Source organism: Halyomorpha halys, unplaced genomic scaffold (genome assembly GCF_000696795.3).
Source record: "Halyomorpha halys isolate HHAL.00 unplaced genomic scaffold, Hhal_1.1 Scaffold780.1, whole genome shotgun sequence".
Lineage (NCBI taxonomy): Eukaryota > Metazoa > Arthropoda > Insecta > Hemiptera > Pentatomidae > Halyomorpha > Halyomorpha halys.
Window position 1 is genome coordinate 508,164 of NW_027111767.1, and position 27,601 is coordinate 535,764.

The window sequence follows — 27,601 nt, forward strand, 5'->3', positions numbered from 1 at the left end:
CGTTCATACGTTGTTTGTGTGCTGAGACAATTCATTAAGATGAAGGTGACGAGACCATGGACAAACGTTGGATATTTTGGCAGCCGCCTAGCTAGAAAGAGAAAACAGTGCTAACTATAGATTCAGCTGCAATAAACAGGAGTTCAGTTGATGGGTGTACTTTTAGCCCGCCCCACCTGCAGACTTAAAGGCGCCTCAGTTGAAAAAATTACAGTTTCTTCAAAGCATAATTAGTAAGTATAATTAAAAATCTATATTGTGCAACAGATCATAATTAAATTTCCAAATGAAAAAAAAAATATATTGTAAACATCACAGCTAGACTATTTAAACAATGGGTTTTAAATAGTGTAGCTATTTTAATTTAAATTTATTTCTGTAAAGAAATAGTTTTAAAAGACATATATTTAGATTTGTTACATTATTTTTAAAAGACACTTCATATGGAAAAATAACACCACTTTTATTCTTAGCACTTATTTAACCTAAACGCTTACGAAAAACAATTTTTTTTTTTTACTATCTATGACCCTTGTAGATTTATATTAATGGTTCTTGTATATGTATTGGGTTGTAAAATAGCTTCATAGCGTTTTCAATATTTCAATTTAATCCTCGATGTCTTTATAAAATCATGTTTACTTGACCAATAATGTTTACATATTCTAAAAAAGGATTAGTTATGGTGCTTTTATGCATCAGTTTCAACCGAGAATCCTTATCTTTAAGTGGTATTTTGCTTGCTCAAAATGGAAGGGAAAAAATTCATTTTACAGCCAACGCTGTATCGATTAGCGATTCCCCCCTGAAACCCAATGTTAATGATCCATTTTAAAGAAGTTGATTACTGTGAAAAGTTGAAAAGTGGGTCCTGTACTGCGTACCATAATATTGTGAGGAAAAAGTCCTGGGAAAAATGAAGTGACCTGCCGTTAACGACTCCAAAAGCAGGATTACATCCAAAAAAAATTATGCTTTGCATTTCGTGATATTGGAAAGATGTCCTTCATTTCTAGCTCCTCCCGCCCCACCAGACCATTAATTCTGCAGTATACTGTGCCCAGTTGGAACAATTAAATGCAGCGGTTGAGCAAAAGCGTAGGCTAATCGCAAAGGTATAGTTTTCCATCACGATAATGCTCGTCCTCACGTGTCTTTACAGACCCGGGAGAAATTATTGGAGTTTGGCTGGGACGTGATCCCCCACCCACCCTATTCACCTGACCTTGCCCCAACACATTTTCACTTATTTCAGGTCCTTCAAAACTCTCTTAACGGGAAACACTTTAATTCGCTCGAAGACTACAAAACGCACATAGAGGAGTTCATTGTGCAAAAATCTGAGAAGTTCTGGGAGAACGGAATTAAAAAATTACTTGAAAGATGGCAACATGTAATAGATCAAAATGGGTCATATACAATTGATTAAAAATATTTACAAGAATCTAAAGTTTTTATTGAAATCACTAGTAAAAAACACTACGAACTTATTTTACAACCCGATATTTTCTGTAAACTTACAATCCTATATACTTGTACATAAGATACAATTCGCTTCGTATACAACTTTTTGAAGGATTTTAAAAACTTCTATATTGAGTAAAATAATAAACATTCATTAATTATTTGTCTAGTTCCCTCATTCTTTGCACTAAAAACTAAAACAACCAGCAATTTTATAAACAAATAACTTTCTTGATGGATGTCAAAATCATTCCCACTATGAAATACAGGTAGTCTTAGTTTTTAATGCCTCATATTTAAGGAGAAAAAAAAATCCGTAAATGCAAATTAAATTCTAATGGTTTATCTTATAGGAGGTTTACGTGAACAGTAACCATTAATGAACACATTAAAAAAAAAAACTGTAACACTACAACCCAAGAAGGGTACTTCAATACTTGTAAGTACTAACGGTTGTACAAGGATTAATTAAGATACCCTCTTTATAAAGGGTGGGTATTTCCCAGAAGGGCTTCTGAATCCACAAGGTTGACTCACGGCTAAAGTAAAAAAATAAATGCTGCTACATCTGGACTCCAACCCGGGGCTATGAGATAGTAATGCGCTCTACTCACTGAGATATCTCGCTCTCTGATAGAAAGATTAAATTGTTTTTATAGTGAAATATTAAATTCTGACTCATTTAAGGACAACCTTAATAGTGCTAGACGAGTCCTATCACAGAATATAAAAGAAAATATAAATAACGAAATCAAAATAAAACTTTAAGTAAGGTAAAAAAAATCTTAAACGCAGGTCTATTTATATCCTCTAGAACTAATGTCCGTTACTTCGTTCGCATACTATTCAATTTAACGTGCTCATGAATATAATTTCTACAGCATTCATTTTAATCTCTGATTGAAAATGAATCTCTAATTGTTTTTTTATTAATTTTGTTTCTCAAAGTTCTTGTGTTTGCATAATAAGTTTTTAATATTCAGTCTGATTAGATTAGATTAGATTTTTGTTCAGGGCTATCAACATCTAGGTTATTACACCCTTTTTACTTCATCTATCTTCTTGGCTTATAGTTAAATGTAGACTATTTCCTTGTTACACTGGTCGGTATTGGTGGATTATATTTTAGTATAAAGTTGTGTTTCTTTGAGAAATTTTATTATTTTGTCTATGGATTCTTCCGAGTCTTTAAGGGCCAATTCTCTTGTTCGTGGAATTTTATTATTTTCGAAGGCTTGACGAGTTACTTGAAAAACTAATTTTATTTGATTATTATTAATCATACTTTTTTGATAACACTTAGGCTATGTGTTTCATCAAACCCATTCTTTTTCCACGGCTACAAGCCACTTTTAGTGAAGCACCATTAAAAAATTTGTTTGATATCCATATTAGTTTTGTTTTGAAGAGGATCTGTTCACAATATCAGAGAGCGAGTTCGCTCATTTCAGGTAAATATTTACATAACATTTTTAATCATCCTGGGCTATTCCAAACTAGACTTCTACCCTAGTTATAAAGGAATACGTGCTTCAGGCTATCTAAAATGTCTGTAAAGAACCACATTATGCTAAGGTAATTTAAAAATAGTACCTATAATTCATCACAGCACTTAGGTCTGTGACACAATTTTGAATCCGGCTGTAACAGATAATTATTTATTCTACTGTAGCCGCAAGTCAACCCTGTGTTCGGGAGCCCTCTGGAGTCTGCCGAACCTCATAAAGTGGATAATCTTAATTGCGGGAAAATCTAGCGATCGAGGATAACTTTGACTAAACCACCTCCTTGCATCGCCGTTTGTATGGTACACATCATACATAGTAAGAACTTCCTTACAAAGAACTGCACCCCAGACCTTTCATGGGTTGTGGCGGTACAGGTTAAGGAATTTTTTTCATAAGATGAAGTGCAATGAAAAGCTACACAACAGTGTGAGATTCCTACTCACTAAAAATACATCTTCAAATTCTTCTATACCACGATCCGTGGCGGCAGTCAAGCATTATTTCACAGGACTATGTACCAAAATTTTCTTTGTACATCTTATTTAAGATAAGCCATTGTTGTTCTCTTCTTTCTCTCTCTTGTGCTCTGATCATTCTTCCGACTTGTGCTGCGTAATCTGCTTTTTTCGTCAAATTCTTTTTCTCTACTAAATCCTGGAAACAGAAGAATGAATGTTCCACTGTTTCATCCACTGACTCAGAAGTTGAGCAAGATGATCTGTTCTCTAGCTTGAAGCGGGCTAAGTAGGCCCTGAAGCAGCCATGCCCTGTAAGCAGCTGCGAGAGATAACAAGCTCCCTCTCCGTCCTTCTGGGATATCCATGTTAATACTTAGGGAATCATACGGTAGGTTCATCTTTCAGAATATGCTTTCCAGTAATCTGTAATATTTCTGCTTAAAGACTTAAAATTCACTTCCTTGTTATTAATTATAATTTCATTTTAATAGCTTTATGAATTAATTCTATTGATTTTATTTCTTTAGGGTGCTGGAAAAAATAAAGAATTGATTATTATATATGCGTGTGTATGTGTAATTGTGGACGTAAACAATGGATGATCACTTTTTCTATAATATATAAACATAATGAATAAACAAAATTAGCATTATTTACATATATGTGGAGATTTAGAAACAGTGAGAAGGATCTTGGGGTTATTTCGAATTAGTCACACAGTAGTTTCAATTAGTCAAATTAATTAGTTTCAATTTATCACACAAGAAGCTTTAAACAGTAACTCTGAATTATTTCGGTAGAAAAGCCAATAAATTAATTAACTTTGCGATTGTGAACAGAAAATAGATGAAGCTTATTTTACTTTAGCTTTTTTTAAAGTTTAAACCTCATTTCGAATCTGTTTCTAAGAATTGTTCCAAAAATTATGAATTAAATAATATAAAATATTAGCATTAATAAATCATGAACATTTTATCCTATAACTTTAGAGAGGGATGAAATTGACGAATTTGCGCGCAGTAATCCGTGTACTTAAAGTTAATTATATTTTATTCAAATATAGTAGATAGAATGCAATTCATATAATTTCTATACCGTTCACATTACATTTTCAGCAAAAATTCCTCTATAAATCATATTATACATAATAGTCTAGCTATAAAAATGAAAAAGAATATTATTATTAGAAGTTTTACAATATCGTTTATTCAAAAAAATGCAATATAAGTTATTAAATCAAAAGAGAACGTTAAAAAATAGTGTTCATTATTTTTTGGCCAATGCTTGGTCTCTTCAACGGATCAACGAAACAGCAGAATAGGATGCTGGAGGTGATTCAGCAGTTCCACTCTCTATACTCAAACACTCCGGCTTAGGAACAGTGGATAGGTCTAGATCCATGGATCATGGCTGTTCAGGGTCAGCATGCAAGGAGATATGTTTAGTTCTGGATAGGTTTCGAAATTGCAACAGTATCGATATATTATTTTTTGTTCCTATATTAACAGATCAGCCTGGTGGGCCCTACTTGTTTTTGTACTTGTTACACTTTATTAGTTGAATTTAAGCGCTAATGTTTAATTTTTTTTAACACTCATGTATCCATGATTTAATAAATGTTTTTCGCTATCACTAACATTATAATCGTCATTGTCACAGTATTATTGAAACTTTTATTTTTAAATACCAAAGCAACTGTTTTTAAATACATTTCAGCTGAGTATTTATTTTATTTATATGTATTTTAAACGTTTCAACAAAAAAAAACCTTTTCATAGTATCTACTAAATGTAAGTTTAGTAGAGTCGATAATCCTAATATGCTATTATCTGAGTGGTAGAACAATAAAATCAGGTTTTCAGAATTCATTTATCTTTCAATAAGTTTTACAAAACTTTTTTTACTAAAATTTTATGACTTTTTCCTATACACATTGAAAATAGCAGTTACGATAAAAGTTTTATTTAACATTTGTTTTATTATTTATTTATAAATTTTGAAGTGTAAAAGTTTTTTATAACAATCTTTTATAAACATTTTTTTTATTAAAAACTTTTGTCTCACCAAAGTGAAAGTTTTATGATTGTGTTTTCTAATAAAAGTTAAGTTTCCTTCGGTCCCTGCCTATAGTCTTTTAATTTTTTTTCATCTTCTTTTTATTTGTTATTATTAATGAATATTGTCATTGAATTTTAGAAAAATCTTTTAATGTCTATATTGAAAAGACATTTTCAATTCCTTATAATTATACAGTATGAATACCAAAATGTTATACACTATTTTATAATATCATACTTTGTTGAACTTATTTTTAAATATGGTTCCTGGAGAAACAAAAATTTTATTTTGTAAAATTTGGCTAAGTAAATAAATTATTTTGGCAGAATTAGAGAAAAAAAAATCTGTATTTCAGAATCATCAATGTTTTATGATGTAAAAGTGAAATTTGTGTTTTAAGACAAGTATCTATCCTTTAATTTTTTCATGACAGACCGTCCATAGATTTACAGCTTTCGAGACCTTATTTTTAATATCCTGTAAAACTACATTGCGAATCCTTATTAAGATACATAGAGTCAAATCATCATTCCAACGTTCGGATGTTGATGACTGATTACATTCAGTAATCAGACAGATTTTACTTATCAGAGGGGAGTTGGTACCTCAGAACTCAGAACAATATGATCATTGTTGGAGAAGGCCACCCATCCACATAAATTCCACGTTTGTATTGTCTGGTCTTAACTTAAAATACCAGTTCCCTTAAGGTTTGTTATTACCAAAGGTCTTGTATTCAAAACAAAGTTTTTTTTTTGTTTATTTGTTTATTATCATCCCTAAGTGGAAAATAAAAATAAATTAAAAGCTCGCAAAAAAAAAAAAAATGTTTGCTTTATTTTAATGTAATATTTACCTGGTCCTATCAGCTTCTGATGTATCTGTCATAATGGTAAAACAATTAATGTTATGAGGGTATCTCTCAGCTGAAGAAAAGAAAAAGACAATATCTGTACATTGACCCTCATATATTTTCGTTCATTATCAGAAGACAAAGCTCGTAAAAATTTAACGGTTCACTTGATATAATGAGGTAATGAAAACATAAATAAAATTTCCCATCTTCCTTTTCCGCTTTTTCTATTCTTCATATAGAACCCGTTGGATAGTCGCCAAACTAACTAACAAACACAAGTTGGCTCTTAGTTAGATTGATAGAGAACCATTACTATCAAGCTAAAAAGATTCAATTTAAAAAAAAAATAATTTATTCTTCTTTAGGCTCCTATATTATGAGTATATAAGCGTGGAAGTGTATATCTACTTACTTCGCACATGTTCTAAAAGATTAACTTCTTGGGAATAAAATATTAAAATGACTGTAATATTGTGACGAATACAAAATAAAACACTTTTTTTTCTTTGGATTCCACTTACTCGTCAAATACCAGTTCACTGTATTAAGCTTAAATTGGTTTCCTTTTAAATCAAATCTTGGATCGCGCTTATCACAGAATAGTGAGAGTCTGCCAATTTGATGCTAACATGACCTAAATCATTCTAGGCATGATTGGAGACGACACACAGCCCGCCAATCACCGGGCTTGATCCCGTTACCTCGATTCAAGGTAAATTTTTTCACAGCTTGTTTTAGCCATCTCCTCGTTTTGATTGGCGTGCCAACTGTATTTACATCGGTCTGTTGGTTTGCCCGTTTACTTTCTGAGGAAGCGAAAATTATGAATCCCGTTATGTGGAGTGTTGGTTGGTGTAAGACGGTATATTTGACATTTACGTACGAAGGAGTTCTCTTTATTTTTAATGTTTTTGATTGAAAATATTGCAAATCTTGTTAGATTATAATTTATTTATTTTTTTTTTTTTCGAACTTTCAATATTTATCATTTTTATCGATTAATTTATTGAAATTCACAATGCGATTAAAAATATAATAATAAATGTAGGCACTATAAAAATATTATAAGATGACAATGATTTGTGATGATACTACACCCTGGAAGCTCTTCAGACGATTTTATCTCAGTGGCCTTGTGGCCATATTCATTATCTTGTAATGTAAGATGGATTGGGATAATATGTTACAAGCTTGAGCTTTGTTTGGGTACAGAATTTGTATTTAAGGGAGATATGGCTGTCTATTTCGAACCAAATTTACAACATATGGGACAAAAAGGTCTTCAAGAATAATTTTATTTGTTACAAATCCAGGATCATAAAATATTGTAAACAATTTAAAATTATCTTTTTCTTATTTAATACCTCTTAGTGTGTGATAATAATGTAAATATTCATATCACACTTCTCTGATGATTTATAAAAAATATATGTGAAACTCATTTATTAAAATTAAGAAATTTTTTTTTGATAAAAAATATAGAAAAAAAAAGATTCTGTTTTTCTTTTTTTTTCGAATTACCCTTGTATTTTGTTGTTTTCCACGAAGCTTTTTGTTTTTTTGTTTTGTTTGTATTTACTTAATCAATTAATCTGTTTTACTTTTTTTTTTTTTATTAAAAAACAATCCTTTGGCCATTTCTCACGGATATACCACCTGCATAATATATCTGAACGTTGTGGTTACCTCGGATGAAGAGGGAGCAGAAGCAAAAAGATCGCCAATGCCATCGCGGGTCGGCCGAGCACAGCTGAGCCTGGGTGTTGCTGGTCTGGCCTACGGCGGCGGACTGAAGGCGCACTCTCCCTCCACCCGGCTCCCGACCGGACCTGCTCAACAGAAAATCACTTATTAGAGTCTTTAGCCTCATATAATGTAATCGAAACTAAAAGATTGTAATCAAGTATATTATATAATTATATAATAATTAATAATATAAGGAATTTCTTTACTGCTAAAGATATATTTTTAGGAGTATTCTGAGACTCAGTCAATAACAAAACAACTACATTGTGACGAGATTTCATTGTTCTCAAAGCCATGACATTCAGGGTAATTTTTTATAATAAAAAGAAAATTTGGAAATAGAATGTATAGTATTCTAATAAATAGAAAACGTTACTTAAAATTGTTTTGTAATTGAGTTTTCTACGTAAATAATAACTGTAATAACCACCAGAGTTAAATTTTTTTATTCCCCTTCCTTACCATTTCTGCCATATAGAATGCGGCGGAAATAGGGTTGTACGCTGTGGTTTTTTGCATACCACTCCCAAAAATCAACACAAAAACCGTCAGAAGTGTAACTACATGTTTTGTAGTTATAGTGTGAACAAGAGTAAAATGGAAAAAGGTAGGTATGTGTTATAGGATAGTTTTCCAATGTAGGTGTCGCACAATTCAATATGTTGGGCCGCCCATAGCTCAGTGGTTAAGACAGTCTTACTAATTTGATGTCTATTGGCGGTGCCGGTTCGAATCCGGCCTGGGACGTTGACTTTTTTCATTGAGTGGCGGTCCCACAAACTGAAGAACTTTGACCCCCAACCATGATTAGGCAGTATAGGACTCCAATGGGAGTCTTGGCCGAAAAAAAAAAAAAAAAAACCAGTATGTTCTTCAGAATTGCTGGAAAGCTATTACAATCTACATGGTTATCACACTTAATAGTTACGTACAAAACTCAATTATAAGCTATGATTCTATTTATTATCCTGCCTATGTATCCTGTTCATTTTAGTGTTCAATAAACAGTTAAAGAAACATTTAACAAAAAGAACAAACTGTTTAACCTCAGTATGAGAACAACAGAATCTCGAAATGTCGATTTTATAACCATTATTTATTTTTTATTATCAAATGAGACTATAAGATTCGTTAAAATCCAAAATTATATATTCTGGCTATTTTAAAAATGGTTTCATTTTTACGTCTGTAAAGAGTATAGAAATTAAAAAAAATATATATAATATATATTATTATTACAAATATATTATTAATATAGATTAATTAATTATTAAAAAATAAATAATTTTTTTTTATGGTTAGGCTTTGTAAATTTATATTTAAAATATTTTTAATAATTCCAATGCTAAATAATATAACTAATTGCATCAATCAATATTTTTTTAATATTTTAAGGTCGTTTTATTTATTAAGGGTCATAAGGCAGCAATTGTTATAGAGTAGTCAATTAATTATCTTTTTTCATTTATTAATTTATGGATTAACAGGTTACCCGGACCCATTCCCTCTTTTCTGTTCACGAGAAGCAATTTCTTTTTTCTTCCGATATATGTTTATCAGAAAATGCTAAAACATATGTTTAGTACTATCCACTTACATTTTTTTATTAATATGGGTTTGATCAATTGGTATTTCATTTGTGATCATAGCTTAAAACGTTTAGATGTTTATCACAATGAAAAATAAATTGGCAAAAACTATCGGCCGATAATATAAAAATATACATAGTAAATGTCAGACTCTCCTTTTTTTATTATTATTGTAACTAAATCTTTGCATTATAACTTCACAGGAACACAATAGAAATAAAGCATGTTATTAAAAAGATATAAGTACCGAAAACATACTTTTAAAAATTCATTCAATGAAGCCCATGGTCCCACTGAAAAATATAAGTTTCTTTTTGCTGAAAAAAAAACATATTACTTGTTACTATTACAACTTCCGAAAATATAAAAACCTTAATGTAGGAATTACTGTCTGAACATAAAAAACCGACGCATTGCAACTAAATAAATTGTTGATGTAAGGCCAAATGAAAGTTTTAATCTAATTGTGATAATTATCATTAAACAGTTGTTGATACTACCATTTTTATTGACTAGATTTAATTATTTTTTATTTCTTTATTTCATTGTTGAGTATTACCATCATATTTCATTACAATACGTATACAACTATAGTCTTGTGTTATGTGAATGTATTATTTCATACCATATATACAATACAAAAAAGTAAAATATATCTATAAAACCACAACAATAAACAAATGGAAATCATGAAGTAGGGATAAGCCTGCGTGAGTACTCATTTCAGTGAATACGAAAAAATTGAATGCCAATAATAGTTTTTCATGTCATTTATTTAACAATCAATCAGTCTAAAAAATATTTATGAGAACAAACCTCCTTCAGCCTAGAAAAGATATGAAAATACAAATTTAATATTTAAAGGAATAAAACTATTTAATTTAATAGTTTTGGTATTGATATTATTTTGAAAGGGAGTGATATATTAATGTAAGAAAACTTGGGACCGAAACATTTATTTTCTAAAATTAACCGACTATTGGAACCGTGATTTCTTACATCTTTTATTTAATATTTTTCCTTTTATATTTTTTTAATTAATAGTATTTTGAATTGTTGGAATATATAACTATGGCCTTATATATATACCATAATGATTATCAGATGGTTATGAAAATAGAATCGTAGAATAGAAGGCGAGAAGGTCAATTGGGTGAAATGCTTATTATTTAACAGTCAAAATTTATTCAGTTGTTTCCTACAAACGGGAAACACGAAGTAAAATAATGAAATCATTATACCTCCTGCTGCTCTTTGATAAGGTGAAGCACGGGCCTTTACGATGATAAAAAAAGAAAAACTAAAAATGGGTGAACAATGAATTCAATCTAAACTGATTCAGATTTAGGAAATCAGTTCGAGATCAGACTGTAATATCAACTTTTCACTTCATCCAAGCTGATTTTATAAGAATAATGAAATCTCAGAAATTATCGAAGACTACAAATTTGCCTTTTTTTTTGTTATCAAATTAAGAACAATTTAACTATTTACGAAATATTTTTCATAAGGCAACTATTATAAAAGTATAGTGCTCCATAATTGGTGATGGAAAATAAAAGGGTGTATACTTTTGAGAACATGAGGAAGTTAAAATACATGACGTCTATGAATCAAATGAAACTAAAAATCTATGAGAAATAATACGTAAAAAACTGCGCGTTATGTGGCCATCACGCAACTTTCACTTATTATGAAAAATCGTATTTTAGGGTTTATTGAGTTAAAAACAACGTATATCAATTTATTTCCTGCTAAAGTTTATCATTTTAATAAAAGATAACGAAGCCGTGAATATATGAATGGTATCGGACGTTCTTTGCTTTTTCCGATTCTAACTTCTGTTTTTATTTTCTTCCTATTAATTAATAAATTATTTATTTTTGCTAATAATAGAAACTGTTATACTATTTCAATGAGCACAAGATCTATCTCATATTAATGAAAACTTAATTGTACATTGATTAACTGAGTTAACCAAAATAGTTAGAGCCATTTTAGAGAAAATCCAAAAAATCGGTCAATTTTAACGAAAAAGTTGCTTAAACATGCCTGGCACACTCATGCTCTAAATATGTAATTTTAGTTTCGTAAGACTTCGTTTTTGAGATAAGATCCACTCATAGACCATTTTACGAGATTATTTGGACAGAGGGAACCTCAGAAAATATATTTCCGTCGATAAATCAAATTCCTTATTTTGCATGAACATAATACTTGCCCACGACATATTCCACACATCGGTAAGTAAAAGTAATATTGTATGCATAAAATTAGGTTTTAGGAGCTTCCTGCTCAAACTCAGCTTTAAAAGATTGGGAGAAGGAACAGTGCTAGTTTATTGAAAACTGTAATTAAAATATCTCCAAAGGTGATTAAAACAATAGAAAACCTTTCTGTTTGAGAATAATATTTGGAAAAAAGAAATGACTGGAAAATCTCTGTTGATGTTTGTCGAAATAAAACTGAAAACAAATAAAGAAATCGAAACGCGAATATATTCCATTTATGGCAAGGATTTTCCTTACAGAAAAAACTTTCACACAACTGAAGAAAGAGCAGAGAACAAACTTCAGTTTTCACTAAACTATTAGTTTTACTTATTTTTTTAAAATTTGTTTCTTCCATTCATTAATAATAAGTACAGCTGTAATACGAACGGGACAAAACACTTCGTGATTTTACAATACATTTAGGTTGTAAGGAACTCTTGAAACCTAATTATTAGTATTCAGCAGTTTAATTATTCGGAAACACCTAAACACATTAGGTTACACATTGGGACTTAATCTAATCTTCAAGTAACAATGTTGGCAGCCACAAAATGAAATTTTACTGCAATGCAGCCTAGAATCAAAATTAAGAGTGATTATCGTTTTATTCTGAGAATAGAAGAGAGGAAAGGCAGACTAAACGGCAGACCCACAAGAACAGACTCAGTCTAGACTGAGAACAGGTAACTCAACTGACTCCAAAAACGTTGTGAGCTCCGTCACCATCAGACTGACAAGAACTACTACCCTTTTCCAAAAGAGTCAATTCCTCAATCCTCACGTCAAATGCAGAAAACCTGGCTGCACCGTTTTTCTCAACACGACTTCAATCCAACGTACTCATGGGGATTTAACGCTGTTGGTTTCGGATCATCAAAAGATAACACAGGATGGGATCAGCATGTGGTGTAAACACAAGCGGTAATGGAATTTTGTTTGGTCAGGATATGTGGATTTAGTTTTAATAGCTCTATGGAGAGCGATATTCAGGCTATGAATTGATTTTTGTGAGTTGTATTACTTTGTCCATATTTTTCTGGGAACATACCTTTAAGAGGAAATATTATAAAAGCTTTAAATGTCCAATTGCGGAACTAACCTTAGACATTTTAGAATGAACGAATAACAGATGTTGGCTCAGTAGATTCTTATTGGCATTACTAGCTTCAGCGAAAGGAGATACGTAGACTACAATCTCAAGATTTTCTAAGCTTTATTATAATATGTATGCATTAAGTTGTTTTCATCGACCACTATAACTATTCTTAATTCACAGTAGAGGCGTGAGTGTAAGTTCTACGTCATTATAATTTTTAGGCAGACAAACGCATACATAAGATGAGATAAGAACTTTTTCGTCAAAATAACGTTACCGGAATGGCCATTAAATATCGCTGATTTGCTTTAATAGTAAAACATCTCACAAAAGAAAAGGTGTTGCTTTATTTTGAATTAGAAGTATTCCAAAGATTGTCTGGAATTTCTTTCCCTCCTGTTATCCTTCAATCTGTCATAAAGTAACCACTGTCTAGAGCACAATCTACGAAATACATCAAACAAAAAAAAACATTTATGTCAGATTTGCCACTATTCAAGCAAAGCAACGATATGATATTTACATTTATCGTTGTTAGAGAATAAGAACTTTACACAACCTACTCTGTACATTTTAAAATGTTCTATGCTAAATAAAAAGAAAAACTAACTAACTGCACCTGGTTCTAGATATATATACATTCTCTTGAGTCTACAAACCGAGTAGACTAAAAATATATATGGGCCACCATCATCTATATCCTTGAATATACATTAAAAAAATTAACAAATACATTGAAATTCCATATTTAATTTAAAGGTAATAAACAAATTTCTTCTTTTTGTTTTTTGGTTTTATAATTTAAGATTTGAAAGTTTTATTTATTTATTCGTGTTTCAAATATGAAGTTTTAACAACTTCAAAATAGTATATATTTTTTTTGATTTATAAGACTTTATCACCGGTTCCTTTTAACACTCCAGCCGTTGTCTATTTCGCAAATGTTTTTTACTCGGTGAAGAGTTTGTGCACAGAACGAATAGTGGTCCAGGACCTTAAACATTATAAGAGACGATGTAATCTATATGGTTCTTACTCTTACATAAAAGTTTTTTCACTTTTATATAAAAGTTGAATATTTACTGTTACTAAATATTTGCTATTTCGTTTTAGTATATGTGGCGAAACATTGTACTGAATAGTGGCAACTGGTGAAGATAACTAATTCTAATCTTCTATCTTCAAACTTTGAAGATATTTAAAACTAATTAGGAATGCATTGCAGTATAGATTTTTAAATTATCATGGACATTCTAGAACATTGTAACATTACCTGCTTCTCATTTATTTGTTAATAATAAATTGAAAGCATAATAAATCTTACGGCTAATCTTTACATCGGTTTTTGTATTATTTTTTCCGTTGAAGAATTTTATTGCTTTTCATTTAATTTGTTATACAATCAGTAAGCGACCCATTTTTATATATATACACTATATACACATGCACGTTGTTGCCCCTGTAGCTTTCAGAAAAATTACTTCCGTTAGCGTAGATTTTACTCAACAGTAATGAGACAAAATTGTAAGAGATACATCATTTTTTTTCTTCGCTCATATTTCTAATTTGATTTGGTTATCAGATAGTTAACTAAACTTAAGAAAAGAGAAATTTAAGTTTATGATGGTAGTACTTTTATTTCATTTAAGAAATACTATTCATATTTATAATAAAGATGTTAAATAGACATGTATAATTATAACATTTTTTAAACTGTAAAATAGTTCTAAAGTTTTTTTTTTGTATTACTATTTGAAAATATTTCTCCTTCCACAATATTAAATAAAATAATAGTTCTCTTTGTACTAAAAAAATTAACTCAGTAAACTCTTAAGTTGAGAGAAAATTGAAGTAAAAAAAAAATAATGATAAAAGTTTAATAAGAGAGAGTGGTTTAGGATTAAACTTTTTAATCTTGGTAACATCAAAGATTCATCAACAATTTAACAAATTTCACTTGAACTGAGACTAGATTTTTTCATCTCTTTCATTCTTCCTTTGTTCTTTCTCACCCTCAAATTTTCGAGTAAGAAATATACATAACATACATGTATACTTAACTATCATTAGATTTTAATAAAAATTTGTGTAATGTACGGAGATACATGGTCACTTCCACAACCTAAAATCTTTAAAAAATATAAAAAAGAGCTTGTACACTTGATCTCTAACATCGTTCTCCAAACTAACGCAAATGTATATCATCAGAGGGAGTACATTCAATAGTGAAGGATGAAAACTCGATATGACAATATACTGATCACCCTTCAATAACCAATTAACTCAATTAGTTTCTTTAACTGAATTTATAATATTTTCATTATGTTTATACTAGCACAATATTTAATTCTTACCAATGTGCTGAATTTATTTTTCTATTATTTAAGCACTTTTAGTTCTTGTATTAATTAATTAATTGTTTTTTCTCCAAATTAATTGTATAATTTTAATCATTCTAGATTAATTTTTAAACGTGTATCTGTTTCCAATTTCTCATATATCTTTAATAATTATACACACATATATCTATGTATATGGAAGCTGATTGTTTGAATGCATTCATCTAGTTTATTTGCTACATTCACTTTTTTAGTTATGTACACACATTTTGTATTTTTATATATACTTTTTTAACTGTATATTTTACGTATTTTTAAAAATTTTACGTATTTTACGTATTTTCCATTGTTACTTATTTTTATTCTTATCATTGTTTATTCAAGTTTATTTTATACTGATACTATTTTATGTCTTCCTTCCTTTTATTTATATGTAATTTCTTATCACTTTATTTTTACATAATATTTATCCTAACTTAAATTACCTTATTGTAATATTCTCAGTTTTCTTTTTCTTTTGTATATTTTTAGCCCTGACGAAGCCCTGCAAAGTGGGCGAAACGTCGGAAAATAAATAGTTGTAAAGTATTTTTGTTTCTCTTTTGACCGCAACCCTGACCATCTTCTTATATATCAATTTTTACGGTCAACTATATATACATATATACAATTTTGTATTTTTGTTTATTTATTTTTTGTCCTACTTTATATTTGAGAATTATTTTTATATTGTAAAATAGTAAGTTTATAGGGTATTTCTTGTAGAAAGAAGAATTTATTTTGTTTTTTTATTGTATTTTTTGGTTATTTTATCTTCTTTTTTTTTTAACAGGGACTCCTAGTCTTTAAAAGAAGAGTCCTCAGACGTTTAATTGGTGGTGTTCTCATCGGAGGAGAGTGGAAAAGGAGGAAAAACCAGGAGCTGTACACTATGTTTAAGGAGCCCCCGATATAGTTCACGTGATGAAAATTGCAAGACTGAGATGGGCAGGACACGTCGTTAGAGATGGGTATTGAGGATCCACCAAGACCATTACTGCGGGAGCCACTCCATGGTACCATTCCTCTTCTGAGGAAGACCAAAGCTGCGATGATCTCATGGTGTTGCTGCTGATGCAACAAATATACTGGGGCTTCAGAATTGGATGCGGCTGCAAGGGACCGAGAAAAATTGCCGGAAGCTCCTGGAGGAGGCCGGGATTCGACACCGGTTTGTAGAGTCACACTAGTGGTAGTATCTTTTTTTTAATGTTCTTAAAATAATTGCAATAAGATGATTCAATGTTTACTTCACTTTACATACATATAGTATGCTGTTTCGCATAGAGTATGTACAATGAGTTCCTACGTAACAGAAAATAAAAATATATATTTACAGAATCCTTTTATTCTTTTAGGGGTCCTTCTTTCATTGAAGTCATTTAACTTTAGAATTCCTAATCAACAAACCCTAAAAATAATCATAATAAAATAATCTATTAAATTGAATAAAAATTTAAATCAATTGATACAGAGATCACTTCTATGCAATATTAATGTTTGTGAATTGAATGTGAAATTAATCTTCCCATATTTTATTTTATATTTTAAACAACTTCCATTGTTAGCTCACCTCGGCAAAACACTGTATTAAAGAAAAATTAATTTAAAATAAATTCATATCAATATAAATGTTAAATCACATGTCACTAAAACTACACCAAACTTTAAAAAGCGTACGTACAACACATTTTTACGTGATTATCAATAATCGTGAAAAGGAAATTTATTAATTAATCCGTTCAATCAGTTATTGATTTCCGGTGTTATTGAAAATAACGAATTTTAAAGGATGTCAATCAAATCTGGTGTCTAAAAACCTTTGAGATTAGATTTATTTTATTTGATAAGTTCTTAAAAGGTGATTTCTGTGAGATAAATGGGAACAGTATTAGTATTAGTGTAAATTTTATTAAATGGAAATACGAATTTCCCGCAACTGCAGTTGATAAAAATTAATTAAAGGTAATAAGAATTATTTTAGCAAAGGGGACCAGAACACAGTAAAAGTGTTGACTATTTCGATTTTATCGTTGAATTATAAATCCTGGAAGCATAAATTTAATGAAACAAGTGGAACATTTGTCAAGAGTTGATTTAACAAATAATATACTTAAAAATTTTGGTATTACATGATTTTTCCTTCACATTACACCAAATGTGCTCATGAAAGAAACATTTACAGCATAGTTACTAACCTGCATAATTCGAAATCCTAAGAGTGCTATATTAGTTCGTAGCTACAACGAAATAATAACCGAACATAATAAAGGAATGGCTACTAATTACCAATTAATTAAAATTTTACAACAACTCAGTACGTTTCATTTCTTACATAAGATATTTAGTTCCAGTTTGGAAAGGAGGATATCTATCATTCTTGTATCATCTATTGTTTTTATATCTTTATTATTAGAAAATTAAATTGCAATCTAGGTTTTTAAAAATATATTTTTTTAAAATGACAAATTATTAATTGAAGTAAAGTAAGTAGTTTATAGATTGTGACAGTTTGGACGTGTAGTGTGATCAAATGTTTCTATAATCGATTTGATAATTGGAGTTTTTGTTTAATGTGAATAAACAAAGTCGCCCATTTATTCAAATAAATTGCATGGTAGTGCTCACGAACGGTAAATAGGGTCGGACAAAAATTTTACCCAAAGATTAAATGTAATGAAATAATTATATATGATCAGGAATGATAAAATTATTCAATAGAACAGTCCAAAGTCTCTATATTTTTTCCCATATTCTTTTTTGCGTTTTTAAACGTCCTAATATCTTATACAATAAGAAAAAATATTTCTGATTATTGAGACTCATTCAACAGCAATTTAAGAAAAAAATAAATTTTTTATAAAACCCTTAAAGTTTTCGAAGTATACATTAACATTTTCATGCATATGTAAGTGATTTAAAATATCTCATATTCTGAGCAATATTTTTTATTCACGGAAAAGTATAATTCAAACTTAAATTAAGTTGAATAAGTCATTGTCTACATGATTCCATTAGGTATATTACCAGTAAAGGTCAACGGTGTTATCATTATCATATCTAAAAGTTTTGAGATACAATGGAAGGTATCAATATAATCAAAACAATGAAGCCTCATTCATCAATCAAGGGGTTCTAAAAAAACACCAACTCTACGTTTCTTCATTTCCCATCACCAGTCTAAAAAACACATCAATTGGAGCCACAACCTCACTTCAAGACATCCAAGAACATACTGAAGGAAAAGGGAGGAGATAAAAACTTACTGATAAAACTTATAAAACATCTGATCAGTAGAATACAGAGAATAAACGTACCGATCGAACAAAACAATAATAAAAGTCCATAAAACTTTATGATATTAATAAAAAACTAAAAAATAAAATAAGTTCAGATATTATTGTTAATGTAATAATGAAAACACAAACAATAAGTTTTAAAATAAGTTAGCAAACTTCCCTCTATCACCATTCTTCGTCTATCTACGATCATTTTTGTGATTTATAAAAATCTGATTCAGCTATTTCCTCAATTTCGTAAAACATTAACGAAATAATTTCTCAAAAAAAGAAACTTAAAAACATATTTGTAACTTTAATTGATATAAATGATATACAAAACATATTTAAACCTAAGACATAGACGATTTCAAATGGAATAACACTGAGATGAAAAAATAATTAAAAATGTTGGAGACCTAAATGTTCCTTATGTAACCGATCTAGCCCGAACCCGATATTATTCCTTCCATAATAAACTCCCAAACCCACTAGTTTCTAACATTGCTTCCTCTTCCATTCCTGGCAATCCTCCGAGGCGCCTGAAAAGAAGATGGCCTCGTGACCTTATATTGTAAACTGTTTTTAGAGTTCTACTACTGGGTAGTTTCTCTACATGCTGTATCATATCATTATGATCAAATTTACTTGTTGTACTTTTTATACAGTTGTAAATATCAATAAATAAATTTTAAAAAAATGTTGGAAAAGCAATTTTGAAATAACTGGAGAAATATTATGAAATTCATCTAAACTGAGTTGTAGGTGAATAGATTTTTATTTAATTGTATTAATAACTATATAGCCCAATAGAATTTGTTTTTCTAGTTACTGAAGAAGTTTAAGTTCAAACCAAACACGGGAGTGCAAAGGAATTGTTGATATCAGAAAAAAATAAAATTTAAAATTAAAATTTGTGTGGTTTTAAAATGTTCTTCTTGAAATTGAACAGATGTTACTTACTAACGTTTATATTTTTCTGATGTACCTCTTGACATTTCACAAGGATTAGCTTTCCTGGCATAGGAGATGAGTCTTTAAACATAAATAGCGTACCCTTCGGATTCACAACCTCAACTTCTGACAGTATTTTGGCTCAGCTGATTTTTGAACATCTGATATTTATCATACACCCACATAACATCCTTCTGCCAGACATAAATTTTAAAAAAACATGGTCATCTGAATTAAGTTTAGGTTTACAGCTTATGACTTTCTGTCATAATCATTGTGAAATACATAAAAAATGTTACACTAGCGCTGATATGCTTTTTATTAATGACAACCATATGTGTTCCTGGGTCATTATTATTAATACTCAAGCTTATAGGTTACTTAGGTGTCAAGTTTAAAATATACAAAAATTATGGCCCCTTAATATAGGAAAAATGCTGCGGACAGTACAAGGTTTAAACGGATGAACAATTTCAACCAGAGGTTCCCAATCTTTTTCGGTTTGCGACTCACTAAATAATCCTTCCAGCGCCCTTAATACATCAGATTTTTTTCTAAAGTATTAACTTTCTTCAAAATTGAAAAACATTCCTTTTACAAGCGATTGACCATTTAACAGCGAAAAATTAAAAACAGATACTTATATATTCCGTGAGATTTTTTTTCCTTACCTCCTTTATTGAAAATATATATATGTAACAATATTAATATATACCTAAGTATATAAACATGAAACTGGTGCCCTTCCTTTATATTATAAGGGGTTGGGCTGGGTCCACTGAAGGCGGGGGTTACAAAATTGGCCCAGAAGCCGCTGACCTGAGGGTACAAAGAACGGGGAGGGCCGCTCCACTGGAGGATAAAAGGAGCTGGAGTTCACCATGGATAGTACTGTTCCTGGCTCTTTGGAGTGAAGTTCTTCGGACTATTAATTTTAAACAGACAGAGTCTGTTGATAGCTTTATAAATCTTCAACTTGAGCCGAACTGAGATCTGCTGTGAAGTGAGGAGGTGGTAAAGCCTGTAGGACCGGGCCAGTTTGAGTCTCTCCCCAACGTGACTGGAGAAGGTAAGGTACCTGTCAAGTGTCACGCCGAGGTAGAGGATGGTGTTCGTGATCCTTCGCCTTTCGCCCTCCGCTATGAACCGCTGGAGGTGTTTGCCTTTCTTGCTCTTCTGAAAGGACATGACTAAGGCAACTGTCTTCGTAGGGTTCACCCTGATGCCGTCCCTCTTCAGTGCAGTTAGGATGGTAGCAGAAGTATTTTCGGCATGTTGAAGGCGTAGATCCCGTCTATCGTCGTCATAGGCTGCTACTGCTACTACTACTTCTGGGTGCTTGAGGGCGACTACTGGTGCCTTTTTATTTTCCAACCTTTTTATTTTTCAAATAAATACAGAAACAGAACAAAGACTACTGGTGCCGTAAAATCGACGAACACTAGAGGTCCCAGCACAGAGGCAGAGATGAGAAGTCCCCGCCTACTTTTACGCGAAAGATCTTCCACTAAGATAACTTCCGATCAGTCGGCATAGAACAGCGATTCCGTGAGATAATATAAAATATCTAATTTCAACTATTTCGGTAATATATCCATATTGAGAATGGACAGCCATCATGTGGTTAGATTAGTTGAAAATTTAAAATTCACAAACAACTTATTGAACGTGCATTGATGATTAAAATTATCAAAACTATTAATGAGATGGATGGGATTGATGTTAATTACAGAACTTTTCAAATCTTCAAATAAAATTGGATATAGCTATCCTAATTTCTTGTTCGTTAATTTTACGAGCGATATTTACTTTTTATTACTGCCACCGCCGAAAGCCCAGTTTCGCACAAACAGGATGATGCAAATGGAATTAATATTCGTAGAGCTTTAACACTTAGCAGTTGATATTCCTCTTTCACTGATATCTAAAAATCAGAAAGTCCATGCTACCAAATTTTAACTTTAAAGTATATTTCAAGAAGTAAATTCTGATAGAGCCTTGACTCTAAATGGGTCTTGAATCCATGTAAAACAATCATTATCTGCTTCGAAGTATTTTTCGAACTTTTTTATAAGCTCTGATAGGTGAGCAACAAAAATGGATTTTATATTTCATTGGTGGTTAAAAACTGGTGCAACAAAGGAAAAATATCACTCATAACTCTTCTATTTCTTATTTTCCATAACTGTAATTTTTTTTTTAATAATTAAATATTTCGCGGCGTCCTTATGTCGGCACCGCGATGCCGCTGGGAGACGCGGCGCCCACTTTGGAAATCATTGGTTTAAACATAAAACCTCAAATTTTGAAAAAGGGGGTTAGTTTTGTTTTCCTTGGTCGATTAAAAATGTTCATTGCCAAAAATAATCAACCGTAGAAATCCAAGCATATTTAATCAAATATTCAATAAAACAAAAATGATAAATATCGAACCCAATTTGTAAAATGTACCCAAAATTTTTATTTTTAAGTTGTGAAAGTTAGATAAATTTATAACTGAATCTTTATTTTCTTGTGTTTATATTTAAGGAATAAATATCATTTCATTTCGTTTATGTTTGATTTCAAACTCCGTTCTCAAGAGCACTGACGCAATGAAGGTCAATAGTAATGGAACACTTAAGATAATAATGAATCAGGAAAAAGATTGTTTCTTAGGAATTCATGAAAATTAATTTTTTATTTTGATCGCAGCCTTTCGGATTGTTTCATCCAAGGCGTTTTGCTTCTTTTTTTTTCATCGACATATTGTATAAATATATTTTTTAATTTATATTTTTCTACTATTTAACTATAATGAGAATATTCAATATTATTAAACTTATGGGCGTTTCTCAAATAATGAGAATTTTTGGGCCACAACTAGAAAAAAAAATCTTAGGAATCTAACAAAAAAAAATGTTCTCAAGTTAGCTCTAAATTAATATCCATAAACAATAAAACATCTATCTATCAAATTTTAATTTGGTTTAGCAACCTCTACATTGCGGCTAGACCTTAGATATGCTATTAAGTAAATAGAATTCGAAATTTCTGTAACCATTATTAGATGATGCAGGCACCGCACATGGAACGACAAGAATATTGATGGAAATATTTTACTCAAAAAGTAAAAGAAAAATTTTCTCCTACAAATCAGAGTGCTTCAAAAATGAAAATAGGCCACCTTTACAAAAATAATTTTCTCTTAAAATCTTAAGTAAACTCTTGCATGACAATTGTCCCTTTACTGTTACTGAAGACAAAAATGTTACCAATTTTAAGATCGCACGCTGGCGTATCGATTTATTTTGATTTTTTGGATGTCTAACATATTAGGGTCCCTCTATGTTTTCCGAGGTATAGAAAATGTAAATGCTACCGATTTAAAAATCGCACGCTCTTCCATCGATTTATTTATTATTTTTGTATGTATTATGCGTGGTTTTATAATTATTTTATATTATATATAATATAGTTACATTGTGATGTTATGTGTCATGATATAATATATAATATGTTATTATATAAAATGAATTTGTGCTGATAACGCATAATATCGTTCAATAAAGGCTTTGATAACATATATAAAATCAAAACCTGATTGTGAGAATACAAACGCAAAAATAATGTATTTTTTTTAACCTCTGTTATTATTCAGCCTATTAAACAACTCATATTTAGATAAAAAAAATTAATGAAGTAAATTCTAATGTTACTACTGCTTTTCATGGTAAATCAATTATGGATCTAAGACAAGCCTACACAAAAAATCTTACTCTGGTCCGTAAATAAATAAAGAACAATTATATCCCAAAATTTTAAAATTCATCCTTATAAAATAGCCTGAAGAGTTTTGTTTCTTTTCTAATCTAATTATTTAAGATCTTTTTCACTTTTGTCATTGAATATTTTTATTATAATTTCTGTGTTCTTTTTTTTTACTTTTCATTAAATATTCTATAATTTACTATAAAAATACAATATGGTTAAATCTAAGATATATTTCTTTAAAACCGGTATATTTTAAAAAATTGGTAAAGTACTGGCACAATATATTTTATTTAGGTAAATTTAGTTCTAAGAAACACAAATATCTATTATATAAAATAAGAAAGTAATCAATAATTAATAATAACTTTTCGCACGGTAGAATAAACATGTCACATACCATTAAATGGTATAAACATCTTTTATCTTATCAGTTAACCCTTCAGTAATGACTGGAAATCGAAATTTTTTTAAAAACACCAATAAGTGTTGATTTCGTATCTTGATGTTAAAAATCATAAAAAATTCTTCTTATTATTATTTTTTTTTTCACTTCACACATACAGACCACAAATTTTTTTACTGCGTCAGACTTACCGTCATAGTCGATACTTCACGTCCCCATTATTCATTAGACTTAAAGAAGAAACGATAAATGTAAACTGGCCAGAAGGAAGGTTGACTTTACTGCTTCTTCAAATTGAATCAAATCACAAGTGACAAATCTTAAAAATTTAAACTAATACTGAAACTGAATGAACATATCTATTAAAATTATAAGCATATGCTCTAAAGACTTAAATGAGTGGTACCGTTTAAAATTGTGCACTAGGATAAATATCCAATTTTTGAACCCAAAATATTAGAGAAGATACCAACTGCACTTGGTACGTTACAAAACTCAATTTACTGGCTTATGCAATCGAAAATTGGGGACCCAATATATCCACTTGAATAACAAAACAAAAAATCAGGCAAATAAAATAAAAAATAGCTACGGCTGGCTTACTCGAGAATTCACAAATAAGCAGTTGGATGTACGATCTCTTGCCGTGACCGAACAAAACTAAAACCAAGTTGCTTTGCGGAGCTGATCTTTACCATGCCTAACAGTTGCATAATTAACTGCTTAGATATCGACTTACTGAATCAACATTTTTAAACGATTTTATATCGTTTCACTGATCAATCGAATCTAGTAATCGAACTTTAGCTCAATTGCGATACTCCTATCGAACTGAAATTCAATTTTATTTTTTTTATTTTTAATAATTTATTTATTGATATTTATAACTGTATACATATATATACATCAAGTAAATTTGCTGTAAGTGATATTATGACATGATAAAAACATGTGGAGAATCTACCCATTGATAGAACTCCAAAAACATTTCTAAAGGAGAAGATCTCGAGGCCATGTTCTTTTCAGACGCCTAGGAGAATTATTAGGTAGTGAAGGAGAAGCCAGGTTAGAAACGAGTTGGTTTGGGTGGTTGGGAAGTTTATTATGGAAGGATTGGTATCTGGTTCTGGGCAAATCGGCAACATAGGGGGCATTGAGGTCCTGATGGATGATTTGATTTGTGACAAAGTAAGGAGCATTAAGGATTTTACGAAGGATTTTGGACTGTAAGGATTGGATTCGAGAGGAATTAGATGGTTTAGTGGAGCCCCATAGCTCAACTCCGTATGTCCAAATAGGCCTTATAATAGTCATGTAGATCAGTCTTTTGTAATGTATTGGAAGTTTGGACCGTTTGTCTAGTAAATGTTGTAATAGTCGGAATCGACGAGCAGTTTCCTGTCTTTTCAGTCTTGTATGAGGATTACATGTCAGTCGTTTGTCCAGATTTAGTCCTAAGTAACAGATCTGTTTAACAGGAATAAGTGCGGTATTATTAAAAGATACTGTAGGGCAAGACGAAGGTTTACGACGAAGGGTAAATGTGATTTGGTGGGATTTATTGGAATTTATTTTAATCCTCCAGTTTTGGCACCATTCTTCGAGGGTTGTGATGTGGGATTGGGATACAATGGAAGGATCATTATTCACTGACAATAGGCATGTGTCATCGGCATACGTGGTGAGAATAGTGTTAGGATGGGTGAAATTCAATTTAAGCACATAAAACCGATGTATATCCAATCATACTGACGCAATATCATGGATCGTTGAGAGAATGGATCAAATCAACTATTTTTACTTTTTTTTCCTACGTCTTAAGAGTATTATCAAGAAGACATTAATTTATTAAAAATTTATGTTTCCAGGTTTAAATTATTTTCCATTAGTGGCTATTATGCCCAAGTCGATTCATAACCATTCATTCATAACCATACTGTTATTTTAATCGCATTGACTCTTAAACGAATTCGGCCAATGTGCGTTGGCATATGTTATCACCCTTTCAAATTATATTTTATATATATAAAAATAAAAATTTATATGTTCGTGTTTTATGAACCTGCGTTCATCTAATTTGTGATGGGGTTTTTTGTTAAGTGTTTAGGATTTTCTCAGGGATGTTATAGGTCAGTGATTCCCAAACTGTGCGCCACAGCTCACCGGAGCGCCGCGAAATATTCAATTCGGCAATTTTCTCGGAATTTTAGTGTCAACATTCGTGTATGCTGATATAATTCCAAGAATTTAGCAGCTTTCGAGTCTATCATTGCATTCTTTCCAATCCGCATATTCTGAAACGGCTAGTGCGCAAGTACTGCTTCCTCACTCACGCTTTAGTCACTAAATAGCACGAGAATAGTATCTGTTTTTGATATTTCCCTGTTAAATGGATAATCGCTTTTAAAATGGAAAGTTTTCCAATTTTTGAAGAAAGTCAAACATTTAGAAAAAATCTCATGTACTAAGGGCGCTGGGCCAAAAAATCCGATTATTTAAGGAACCGCAAACCGAAAAAGATTTGGAACCTCTGTTATAGGCTATTCCGATTAGTTCAGTGTAAAAAAAGTTATCAAAAAAATTAAAAGTTTTTTGGTGCGTACCTCAGAAAGAATTTGCTATATTTTTTTCCACGGTTAATACATACCAATCGATTCATCTCTTACCGAAGAATAAGAAAAACTTATTACTGATTCCATTAAACTATATTAAATTCACAGCATAATTTATTTGTAGGATTTTTTTTCTCCTATTATTTATTGATAACAATATCACCTCTAATAGCGTTCATAGCTCCTTTACTTCTCATCCAATTTCTACCTCTAATTAAGACATCTGTTGAAAAGCTGAATGTTTGCTCTTTTTTTACCTACATTACCACAATTTAGATTGAATGCCACTATAAAGGCGAAATTTTGGTTTCGAATAAAAAAAAAATTATAAACGTTTAATTTTATATCTCCGGTTCTAAGCTGTTTAATTAGATCCAGTTTGTATTATTTGGTGTAATTTATAGAATCCTAAATCACTTCTGTGTTTAGTGCAGATTTATTTAGTTTTGTTGAAGTTATTTATATTTTTTGGATTTTTAAAAAAGAAATCAGAGGCCAATAAATGTTGCTTTCCGTTTTTTTCGAAAATGCGTATTTTGCGTTTCTTCATGAGGCAAATACGAATATGAACTTTTTTCACTTCTAAAAAATGCTATAATGCACCTATTATTTTACCCCTATTCAGATTTAATGCATTCATTAGGTTGAAATATTGGTTTCAAATTAAGAAAAACTTTTCAAATGTTTTATCTCCTATTCTAATTTGTTTAATTAGATTCTGTTTGTGCCATTTTGTGTAGTTTATTGAGCCCTAAACCATTCCCATGTTTCTTGTAGATTGGTTGAATTGTGTTTAAGTTATTACTATTTTTCGACAGTTTTTTTTATCACCTATCGGCCACTAAGGACCACCTGAATATCAATGATTTGGCTTCTTTGTGAGTCTTGATTTTTTTTCTTCGGACCATTTCGTACCCATTTTTTCCTATACATATCTCTATCTAGACAGTCGGTATCTGAAATTTTAAGTCTCTTTAATTCCTTTCTATTTGCCTCGTATATCCTCCCATAGCTAAACATTTTTTTAAAGATCTTCTTATTCAATCTTTCCGCCTTCAACTTCTCCATCTGCTCATATAACATCAGCCTTCTGATTCTCAGTATATTTTTATTATATAACGTTATATATTACTGCTATAATCTAAATAGATATGATAAGTGATTAATTAAATTAT

At 30.6% G+C, this 27,601-nt stretch overlaps 1 protein-coding gene and 1 long non-coding RNA gene across 3 annotated transcripts in view; one reads left to right on the forward strand and one right to left on the reverse strand.

Annotated features, from left to right (window-relative positions):
* The window catches only part of LOC106686122 (lutropin-choriogonadotropic hormone receptor), a 514,005-nt gene that overhangs the window by 478,007 nt on the left and 8,397 nt on the right, over positions 1–27,601 (reverse strand). For both annotated transcript variants that reach the window (XM_014429270.3, XM_067049773.1), the window contains exon 2: positions 8,031–8,173. In XM_014429270.3, the coding sequence (XP_014284756.1) occupies positions 8,031–8,173 (143 nt within the window). The remainder of the gene's footprint in view (positions 1–8,030; positions 8,174–27,601) is intronic.
* Positions 160–16,767, forward strand: LOC136796321 (uncharacterized). The gene is made up of 2 exons (XR_010844026.1): positions 160–233; positions 16,220–16,767. It is a non-coding gene; the product is annotated as an uncharacterized lncRNA (long non-coding RNA).